The 11,690-nt window shown below is 45.3% G+C and overlaps 1 protein-coding gene across 4 annotated transcripts in view; it reads right to left on the reverse strand.

Moving 5' to 3' along the window:
- LOC119465725 (uncharacterized) overlaps positions 1–11,690 on the reverse strand; it is a 105,008-nt gene that overhangs the window by 15,036 nt on the left and 78,282 nt on the right. Inside the window, exons 1-4 of one of the 4 annotated variants that reach the window (XM_037726194.2) lie at positions 10,152–10,290; positions 3,231–3,355; positions 2,117–2,158; positions 1,343–1,379 (exon numbers count right to left, since the gene is read on the reverse strand). In XM_037726194.2, coding sequence (XP_037582122.1) covers positions 1,343–1,379; positions 2,117–2,158; positions 3,231–3,263 — 112 coding nt within the window. In that variant the 5' untranslated portion in view covers positions 3,264–3,355; positions 10,152–10,290. Of the gene's footprint in view, positions 1–1,342; positions 1,380–2,116; positions 2,159–3,230; positions 3,356–10,151; positions 10,291–11,690 lie in introns of those variants that run through there. The other 3 variants (XM_049656716.1, XM_049656717.1, XM_049656718.1) reach the window with 3 other exon arrangements.

The raw sequence follows: 11,690 nt of genomic DNA on the forward strand, positions 1-11,690 counted from the left end.
AAAGGCAAACGTAGTGATCCCTGAAGAGAAAAAAAAATACAGGTCCGGGTTTGACTTGCAGATCAGGTATTTCCAAAAGGCTTAGCCGGATTCTTGCTAAGGCACTATGCTACGATTAGGTTCTTTTTCCTTGGCCTTAGCTCCGTTTGGTTGCGGGTTCGGCTCTTTTTGGCCGCCATCCTCATTTCTCTCGGTAGCGGGCCTTGTTTGGGTGAAGTCTATAGCGGCGGCGGGATCAGTTTGCAGAGTGTTGGCCCAGCACTCTTTCGGCTGGCCCCTTGGACGCTATGCGGGCAGCATATATTGAAAATCTTGTAGGCACAGCGCCTTAGCAACGGCGGTTGAACGCGATTGGCTGAAACGCCACCGGCGACGCTCGACGCCCTTTGCAACCGCTGCGATATGACGCCGTGCCACCCAACGCCTTTTACGCTAACCTAAACTAACCTAACCTATCGTGAACGACACGCAAAGGCAATAATCCTCACGGCGTGACATCAGAGCGCCGCCGGCGGCGTTTCAGCCAATCGCGTTCAACCGCGCTTGCTAAGGCGCTGCGCCTTCTAGATTTTCAATATACGCAATAGGGCTTATAAAGAATTACGCACAACTTTATTTTTAGAAAAAAAAACAAATAGCATGTAGCGAGTTCAATTTTAATCGTCTTCAGTAAAAAAAAGCAATCAGCGCTCAGTCAGGCAGCTATATATAAAACCAAACGAATTACCAAAAGAAATAATTAGAGCCCCATTAACTACGCAATTACGTAACTGGGTATCCAAACAATGTTCACAGGCAGGTGATGGCTTGAAATCATTAACAGTGGTCACACAAGGAATATCACTGGAGGCAACAAGGGCTCATCGTGATAGCATGCCATCACGAATTCGGTGCATCGACTGCTTTCCTTAGCCGCGTTTATATACCCGTACTGAAGTGGCGTAATATCATATCTATAATTCGCTGTTATAAATTACTATGCTTGCAACCTCTCTTCAGCCGTCTAGCTTCTGCTTCTTGAAATGGTATTTGACGTTAAGACCAGTAAGTAAACGCCACCGCATGTTTTGGAGTTGACGAGCCTTTTTACAATAAGGAAACTGCAAGTGACAGACTTTAGCACGTTTCTTTTTTTCTTAATTTTTTCCCCCATAACATGAAAGCATCGGCTGTTCATCAGGAACATTTAGACAAGACAGCCGATTTACGAATGACAATACAATTTACTAGTTCGTCTTCTTGTAATCGCAAAGCATTTCAGTTTTAATCAGAATCCACTGTCAAATGAACCGAGACGCAAATTAGAGGAAGATTCTGAACCCGGACAAAGAAGGCGACTCACCATTGACGGCGAACGGCGCTGCTGCATTTCGGCCCCCCTGAACACGAAAGAAAAGTAAATACGGTTTCAGCATCTTCTTAGTCACGCAGCACAAAAAGATGTCAGGTATTCAGTCTACATCTAAGCAAAAGTCGAGTTTATTTTGTAGTGTCTTTGTTTATGACAGCTTCAGATTTTGCAGGATGGAAGTTGCACGTTTAAATGTGCGCATCAAAAAAAGTACGAAACTTAAGAAAACAATATTTCCTCTAATTGTGAACGTCGTTACGGTGAATGCGAATGGAGGATATAATAACTAGAACTAATTTCGTCCTTCACCATGTTCAACTGGCTACTAAATAGGTAACTGCAGTTAACAGCTCACCTAGTTAGGCACTCATCACTGAGTTATCAGTTGCATTTCAGTTAAAATATTAGAATACCTCCACAAGTGAATATATGTCGAAGCTGTACGTCGTTTTTCGTGTTTGTGCGTTTTTTAAACGCTCTGTTGCAGATTGGGCATACCAGGAAAGAATATATCGTTATTTGCTACAACAACATAGTTGCAAGACAAGGACGTGAATCATAAAGATGACAATGAAACTAAAAGTTATTGGGCAAGTGCAAGTAGGTCAGACATGATTGCCAGGCTGCAAACACAACGCTAGCGAACACAGATACAAGTGCCACGTAAACACGAAAACACAAGGAAATACAGAACCATTATTACATGTGCAATTGTGGATTAGTATTCTGCGGTTAAATTTTAAACATGCCACAGGCAAATCTCACCTGCTGTCCGGCAGCAAGTCCACAAGAGACAGAGAAGAGCACCTGCACAGAAAATACAATGATCACTGATGCTTTTGAAATAGTTCTTCAATGTGCATGCGAAATGATCCCGCAGTAATGACATTGGTATGCGCACTGACATTCTTTTTGCACTGTAATCAGACCGGTTATGCTGCAGCAAGAACAATATATGCTTTTATAAGACTCCAGTGTCGCTGGATAAAGCGGGAAGTTGAAGCAAGCGAGACACAGACAGAACCTTTTTATCAAAAAAAAAAAAAAAAGAACGAGAAAGAAAAACAAAGAAAAAGGAAGACCAATGACGAACAGATAAAGTGTGGCGCTGTGTTTTCCGAGGACAGCAAATAAGCAGAACGGAATCCCGACTTCAACTGCAATGTATAAGTGAATAAACGAATGAAGGGATCGAAAATTGATAAAAAGAATATTTATCATTACACTACCTTGATTAATTATCTTGCGTCTATGTTTGTGCAAAACCGATATAGGTACTAAACAATAAGTGTTGTGCAATCAACCTAAATGTATGTTGTAATTCACTATGGTCAGTGAAGGATGACCGAATGTTCCTAATTTATAGTTACATGCTACTATAGAAATTTCGCAGTCCTTCACTGATTATTCATTTTACGTTTTTTTTAACAATCAAACGTTTATTTTGCCAAGAATAAAGCACAAACAAGCATACAAAGGTAGGACTACACGAACAATAAGGTTGTAGGAGGGGTACCTGTCGTAAACATACGTATTGTATCATATAGTAAACATGCGTGATTTCAAAAGGAGGAACCTTAAGGAACTGAATTATTCCGAAAATGCAAGGTAATATTTGAAGTAATACGTGCAATTAATGCAAATGATACTAACAGCACCCGGATCACGACATTGTTAAAGGGAAGTAACATGGATGCATCGTGCCCGCATCTTTTGTGGACCCGGTATTTCGGCAAGTGACAGCCTAGACACCTACTACGGTTGTAATGGCGCCCAAACACACGAGCTGACGGGTAGAGTCTTCACAAGTCACGAACGCAGCGTCGGCTGCGCTAACAGCATAGCACAATCGGAAGATAAGAAGCGAACATGCTCTTACCACCAGGATCAAGTTCCCGGAAGGCGCCGCCATGTCTTCGTGGTGGCTTCAAAGGCTCAAGGTGAGTTCGCACTGACAGGCTTGACGAGAGCACTCAGTAGTGGCCACAACGCTACACGGTATACCTGCGTGTAGTTGGAGCGAGAACAACTTATTAGGTCCTGTCAGACGCGAATCACAAGCAAGCCTTCGCCCGCTCGAAAGAAAGTCTTTTGCAGTTCTCCCAGCACCGACGACGACCGAGCGTTTCCTGTTGCGACACCCCCACGTTGGCACACACAGTGCAAGCGAGGCCGGGCGAGTTTCCACGGCTACAAGAAACACCTCCCACTTTCCTCTCGGACAAGTTAGACTAAACACCGCCCCCTTTCCTCTGAAGCGCCTTCCTCAAGTTGCTTGGCCTTGGTGAGCAAGAGCGAACCACACCTCTACATCTCCGCCAAGCAACATCTGTATCTGTCTCGTCCCCTACCATCCTCTCAAGTTACGTATTCTCCTCTTCGGTACAACGGCAATTCCGAAACTATGCGTCTCCGGACAGACGTAGGTCGACGACGCTGCCAACGTCCGTTTTCAGGAGGGAAGATTAGTCGGGGAGGTCACGCGAGGTTATCCGATGTTGTCGAGAGAATGGAGACTTCATGAGACAAGACGCCCAGGAGCAAATGAGCGCGTGTGGGAGCATTCAGACCTTTAAGCACGGAGTCGCGGCTGAGTTAACGAGAACGTTTGAGCGATTAGGTGGTTTTGACTCCTGTCCTATATAGTGGCACCAAATACGGCACGAGGGATTAGACAGTGAAACGACAAGTACATGCGCAAACTTTTCAACTGATTTTCCTTTTTTTCGGGAGAGAATATGTTCTATCGATAAAACACGCAATGCGATTTAAGTTCGTGTCGTTCTTTTTTTTTTTCAAATGATATCAATTAAAGGTTGGCTCACGTGCTTGACGTTTTTCGTTACAGTGCATTAGTAACAACTTGATGAGGGCTAGTTGGTTCATAGTTGAGCGAAGGTATATGTCAAGCAACATTCCAAGCAACATTCCAAGCAACATTCCTTGCAAGCTGTCTTCGATTTGTGCACGCATAAAACCCAGATACAGGCCCCCCACTTGCACTGTCAATCACAAAACCCGATTTTTGTCTGATTGCACAAGTAACGTAGTGTATCACATTCCCTTGAATTGTGGAAAAGTGTACATAGGTCAAACCGGACAATGTTTCAATGATCGTGCTCGACAACACTGCAACAATGTAAAGAACGGATATGGTAGCCATTTAGCTGAACATTGTAAAAAACATGCATGCGCTCCGATGTTTAATAAAACGAAATTTATAGGAAAAGGAAAATCTAAGAAGGAAAGAGAAATTTTAGAGGCCTTTTTCATCAGCATCGAAGGTGACAATTGTGTCAGTTCACCTTCTCTTCTACTATCGGAGAAAGAAATAAACTTCTTGAAAGAAAGATTGGCATTGTGATTAGCGAGTGTTTGATGTGCGCATGTATTTTGAGTATGTATAAAAAAAGGCTGGTTTTCTTCCACTAAACATTCAGTTGGCAGTCAGCGCTTGTCCTGTGGTCTTCGTTCCTTTCTCGTCCTTGTTCATTACGCGCTGTTACTTCATACCTTCGCTCGTTACAGTGCCTTTCGCTGTGTTTGGTGCCAAAGCAAGACGACCGTCACCGCATTAAGACATAGCAGCACAGATCATATTGAATTTCAGTGGAAGATTGCGAACGGGAAAGCCTCCTCAGCAACGCAGTATCCAAATTTGGCAGGAAACTGGCGTTCTGATTGCGGGACTTGAACACTTCCAGTTGGTGAGCGGCCAGTATTAAACAGCGGACAGCTTGATTAGATATTTCAAGAAATACGCCATGTTTATCACCCAGTCAAACCCTCCGCTGGACACGGAAAGCCTTGTGAGATAGTGTTGATCGGAAATCGAAGTGGTTACGTTTGACTATAGTGCCGGCGATATTTCAGATGACGTGCAGCAGTCGCTGAGGAAGCACGACGAGATGAAAAGTACCAAGCGGAGTTGGGCAGATCCTGTAGTACGTAGGCCAGACACTAGGTGGTCTATTAGGTGTTATTATGAGTGGCAGGCGCGTAAACATGGACAAGACAGCAATGTTGTGTTGTTCTGTTCGTTCAATACTTGTGTCAGTGCTTGCACGCCTGCTTCTTAGTAGCATGAAGTAGCCTACTAAATTTCTTAGCTCTCGGTCGTTCTGAGGTCTATCTACCCGAATAAAAAGTGGGTGAGAATGGAAAAGAGATGAGCGGCAGATGATTTGGTGGTTTAATAAGACTCGAAAATCTACAGAAATAGAAATCAGTCAGCTGACTGAGTAACTGGAGATTGCTGGGAATAGAATGACGGTAATGATAACAAAAGAAATGTATTCGTGTATTTTATAACTTACCTTACGGATGCCAAACTTCGGACTACTTCGGTGAAAAAGGAAGCATTACCGCTCATAATTTTTACAGCTATCGTCTGAGTTAAATATAGGCTGGAAACCCAGAATAATGTAAACAACATGCGTAATCTGGCGCAATTACGAGAAAAAAAGAACGTTATCATTTAACTAGACGTGGTGCATCTAGGGAAGTACCCACCTCTCGTGTGAGCGCAGGTAAACAACGTTTACAGTACACGCTTTCATCGCTTCTGAATGTGTATAAAAGGGGTTACTTTGACCTGTTTACAAGGTACCTGCCACGAAATTCGCTAGAAGTATTCATCATCGGCATGGAGGTAATTATGTTGTTGCACGGTAGCATTGTACTCTCACGTACATTCTGACACTTGAACACCTGTTCATTACCACTTGGTTGTCGTTATTATCTTCGTTGTGACATTTGTGTGTTTCGGCCCTATTTTTCTATTTGTTCTATCACAATCTTTGTCCTACACGACTTTTTTGTAATAAGTGCCTTATATGCAATCGATGCTCCTGCTAATGAAAGAAAAAATGGGGCTGTGACTTCGTCAAGCTGTCAGGGACAACGTTTTTCTGCAGATCGTCCTATCTGTCGCTAAACAAATCGAATATAAGCGATTTGATTGAATTCTTATGAGTGGCAGTAAGTTAAGGCTATTTATCTAGAACAGGTTGATATAGGTGTCATTCCTTAGTAATAAATAATGAAGCTAAGCTGTGTTCGCCGCTTTCTCGACTTTCCCGCAGCTGCTGCTGCTGCCGGTTGCTGTCTTGTGTAATAGTTTTTGCTCAATGCGCGAGTAATACTGAAAGTAATGTCGTCTTCACGCTGTCGTCATAGTACCATTGCCACCTGTGTAGGCTCCTGGCTTACAGCTTTGGATGATTGTGCGGTACCGGGCATAGTACAAACAAACACCGGATATAGGCGTGAACCGAGGCGGCTCTTGCCGAATGCGACGGTCATACTGAGACTAATGTCGTCACCAAGCCGCCGCCGTCGTCTTACCTTTGTCATCTCTACTGGCTCCTGGCTACAATCTTGGGCAATTGGCCAGTATACCGTACGTAGTGCAAACAAACACCAGATACAGTGCGAGTCGAGGCAGCCCCGCCTCAATGCGTCGTCACCTCAGAATCACCATCACCTCGTGGTGGTCGTGCCGTCGTCGATATTTGTGACGTCATCCTGTCGCCATAGCTTTGTCGTCACGTCATCGTCGCCCATTCTACCTTCTTCGTTCCATCGTCGTTATGACGTCACACCTTCGTCGTCACGTCGTCATACCGTCGTTGTCACTCCAGTGACGTCATCCAATGGCTGAACATGCCATCGCAGTGGGACATGCGCATTCTGTAGGATTCGCTAAAAACGGGCACATTCCTTTGACCCATACCGTGTGGGTAAACTTAAAAGAAAAAACTAAGTCAAAGAATCGGTGCAATATAATTCACCATTCTATGAAAAAAAAAAAAATCGGTGTGCTTTAAGGATATCTCTCAGTCGACATGCAATGTTCAGGTGTTCTGTCATGAATAGTAGTAGGACACGCCCATTTTAGAGGATTTGCCAAGAACGGACATAGCCGCGTACTTAGCCGCTAAATCGAAGAAAATAAAGTAAATCCAAGAACCGGTTAAATGTAATTTAACATTCCTTTAACAGATGCGATTGCTTTAGAGAGGAATGTCAGCCGACATTGTATGTTCAAGCTTTATGTAGGAAGTTATAGCATAGCAATAAATATGATTATTATCTACGTACTTTGTGAGCATACAAGGGTTGCATAAGCCCACTTAGCTGGTAGTTTCGTATAACTTTCGCAAATATATCCACAAATATGTCCGCCAAGATAGTGATCGACCCAACAGCAGCCAGCAGTCACACGAAACCCGGCAAAGTAGGCGAAGAAAGCCCCGCTTTAAAAAATAAGGACCTAACTGCCCCATCGTGTCGGGGGTGGATAAAACCAGAGATACACCATGTCTAAGCGTAGAAGTATGGTAAATATTTAGTTAAACTGATCTAGTTGGTACTTGTTCATGTTCAACGTTCAAGCGTGAAAATGACCAGAAGGACGAAAGGAACACCACACGGCATGATAGTAAGCGCTTGGACCACGTGGTCCACCCTTCATACTTGGATTATTTTAACGCCTGAAACGTTCAACATAAACTAGCATGCACCTTCTTCAAGATATGGCATATCCGGTGCATGCATGTCACAACATAAGATCTAGTGGCATCTGCTTGTTTTTCGCCTGTTGACGTATTTTCGTGAATCATTCGTATACTGTTGTTGTAACGACAACCTAGTGCCATTAGAACAATAGTACACGTATCTCACTGGCGCTGTCACTTAAGAAACAGCGCATCAAGCGTATACCACGTCACAAAAACGTCGAATGAGTAGATTCGAACAGTGCCAGAAACAATACAGGCTTTCGTGGCGTATTCCAATCAGCATGCGGAATATTTTCTGCATGAACATTCATTCATTCATTCATTCATTCATTCATTCATTCATTCATTCATTCATTCATTCATTCATTCATTCATTCATTCATTCATTCGTTAGTATTACGCCTACAAACAATACATCACAATTTTATCGAGAACAATTAAATAGCTACACAGCAATTTGGAGGACGCTTAATCTTCGCCTTTAAGAGTGGATAGGGATAGCATTCAAAGATCATTGACTGCTTCTCATGATTTCCGCCAACTGCCGCTTATGCAACCGTAATGTTTCCTGGGAAACGTTGGCGGCGAACGCTATGCATGAAGGCGAGCTTTCTGGTAGAAACGCGGCCTCTTACGTGGGCCGATCCCGGAAGTTGTGCACATCCACACACACACAAAATATCATTTTTTCAGGCTTCTGTTATTGTTTATTCCTTTAAATATTTTAGTCTGATAAGAAGAAGAAGTAGTTTATTGATTTGTCAGTCTGATAAGGTTTATCAGTCTGATAAGGTTTAACATAAAAGGCATGCGCTATCGGTGTTTTGTTTCAATGCATTTCTTTGGAGGCTGTCATTCTCAAAATTCCGAGGATTAACGTTGTAAAGAATGTAAGACGAGGTATGAGCAACAAACTTTAGTGATAGTATGGTGTGGCAATATAACCCGCATGTATCGCATGTCATATAGCAAGGCATGGCATATACATATACCTAAATATACACGGCATCATATTCTCTGGCGGACAACGCCGCCGATGCCGACCCCGTATATTCTGCGACACGGGGCCCTTAACGCTATCGCGTTTTAACGCTGTTAAACTATGCAGTTGGTATATTGACGGAATGAAAAGCCACGAAAATAAGGAACGGGGAACAAAAATTGCTTAATACGATCTATTACCAACTTTTTTTTACTACTTTCAGCATGATCGAAAGATTTCTCGACTTCCCTGATGTCATAACAAGAACGAGATGTTCGCGTGCTCAAGCAGTCACTTTCCAACGCTCCACGTCACATCTATTTGAAAAAGAGACTGTATAGCAATGGTTCCTACGCCATGTCTAAGGGACTTCCGAGTTCTCGACGGAGGCGGCTCGAAGAACGCTTTAACTATAAACGAGCTAATACGGCAGCATTCGTGATTGCGCTGCTGAGTTTTCGAGATTTGTTGGTGACCGCCCATGTTTCTATCTGAGAAATCAGTACATTTGTTTTGTCAAGCCGTGCTATTCGGACGTGCTGAGCGCAAGAAACGAATCGCCTGGAATTAGCCCTGCGTTGCTATGACAATGACACCAGCAACGCTCCAACTAGTAGGCATATTTTCCCGAAGTTGCTCACCTGCTAAGGCGCGGTGGCTGAACTGAAGACATCTGGAGCCGAAAGAATCCGACAGTGAATCGGGCTTTCGTGCGCGCACACTTCAGTTCGGCAAGACCTCGATCCAACGTTGAGCCGCGTCTTCACGAAAAATACGCGGCAGGCGCGCCTTTCCAATCGTGGGGCACACGAACAACGCTAAGAGAATTAACCGGGCGCAGCGCACGAAATTGACAGGACTGGAGCGCCCGTCCTGTGTGTATGCTTCTTGTCCGGTCGTTGTAGCGCTGTTAATATGTTACACAGTTTGCGCAACCAGCATGCACAACGTTCTGAGAAAAATAATTACAACGCAACCAAAAAGAAAAAGAAAATCATGTCATAATAAAAAATGCGCACGCGCACTTACGAGTACGCGGACACTCTCCGGCCCTTCTTTTCTTTCGGGTATGCATCGAGCGGCCGCGAGCGAGCTGACCGTGAAACCGCCTGAGACGCGCGCGCGCGCTATGAACGAGCAGCTACAAAAGCACAAGACAAAAGAACACGCGCCGAGCTAACCTTGTACAGGGCAGAAGTGGGCCGCATAACGGGTACGAGCGCTCACGTGAGCAAACAACGCAACAAGATAAAAACAAAAGACCCAACACAAGGGAGTGCCAGAAGACGCCACTCACCCTTTGCCGAGCCGGCTACAGCCACCGTCGTCTCCACCACAAGCAGGCACAACCACCGAACGTCTGACCGGGCCGACCAGAAACTGCGGCGGCTGAGATGGCTGGGGTTGGCGCGCGTTCACCGCGCGCCCTTCCTCGCCCTCCCTCCTCGCCCAAGTGACTGGGGCGGCAGCAGCGGGATAAGATTAAATGGCCAGAGGATTCTCGCCTATACCCCCCTCCTCTCCTCGTTCTGGACCCGGCCCCTCGGCGGTGTCAGAGGCATCGAAAAGGCTGCGATGACGCCACCACGCCTTCTCGGTGTTGTGTGTGGCCGCCTCTGCCTGATGTCTACGACGTGCGTGTTCGCCTGTCTGTAGTGCAAACTGGAGAAGGGGTTGGCGGCTGCTTCGTGTACGGGGGGCTTCGCTGGTCTCGTATATGTAAATAGTTCTGCTTTGCTCTATCGTCTTTCCCTGTCCTTTTACTCCCTCCTCCCCCTCCATTCCTCCCCCCCCCTCCTTCTCTGCTGACCGTGGTTCCGGTGCCAACGGACTGCGCTAGACAGTAACTGCGGTCAGTAGCATTCCTGCCGCTTCCCTTTCTTTTAATTTATTTATTAAGTTAGTGTTAATTAAAACAAACAACAACTACTGCCAATACTATACTACTACTACTACTGACTACTACTACTACTACTACTACTACTACTACTACGACTATATTACTACTACTACTAGTCACGGTGCAGTGGTGTTGCGCGATTAGTGCAGAGCAGTGGTGTTGCGCGATTACCGCCGGCCGTGCTTCGATGGCAGCGACATGCAAGAATGCTCGTGCACTTCAGAATTTAGGTGAACCTTAACAAAGCCGGATTCACATGAGAGACCAAACTGCGCGGACGAGCATTACGAGGGCTCAAGTGCCGCTCCGATCACGAAGCGCGTGAAGATCAAGCACTTGTAAGCTGCGGCGCCGTAATTCGTTGGGTGCTTAGCCGCGTTCATTCGCGTCTGCGGAAACTTGAGGTAATCGTGTGAATCCAGCTTTAAGAACCCCGGTGGTCGAAATTATTCCGGAGTTCCTCCACAACACCGGCGTCCCTCGTAGCCTCGGTGTTCTTACGAATCAATCAGTCAATTGGAGGACGGTTCTCGGCGCGCACAGGCGAGCACTCTGATGAGGCGCCTTTGACAGCGCACTCGGGGCCATTGAATGCGCTGGCCACGAAGAAATCCGGGGCCGAATTTACAAAGGCTTCGTTTTCTCAATTGTTGTTTGCTAATGGCTGGCCATTTTCGCCAATAGTACGTCGCACGGCTCGATTAGCTGACACGTGGTCTAATTAAAATTCTGCGGTTTTCCGGCCGAAACCACGATCTATATAGTATGAGGCACGCCGTAGTGACTCCGGATTAAGCGTTACACCTGGGTTCTGTAACGTGCACCTAAGTGGTAAGAGTGAGTGAGTGAGTGAGTGAGTGACGTGAGGGAGTGAGTGACGGTGAGCTGAGTGATTGAGTGAGGGAGTGAGTACGAACTTTATTGACGTCTGAGGAG

Source organism: Dermacentor silvarum, chromosome 10 (assembly GCF_013339745.2).
Source record: "Dermacentor silvarum isolate Dsil-2018 chromosome 10, BIME_Dsil_1.4, whole genome shotgun sequence".
Classification (NCBI taxonomy): Eukaryota; Metazoa; Arthropoda; class Arachnida; order Ixodida; family Ixodidae; genus Dermacentor; species Dermacentor silvarum.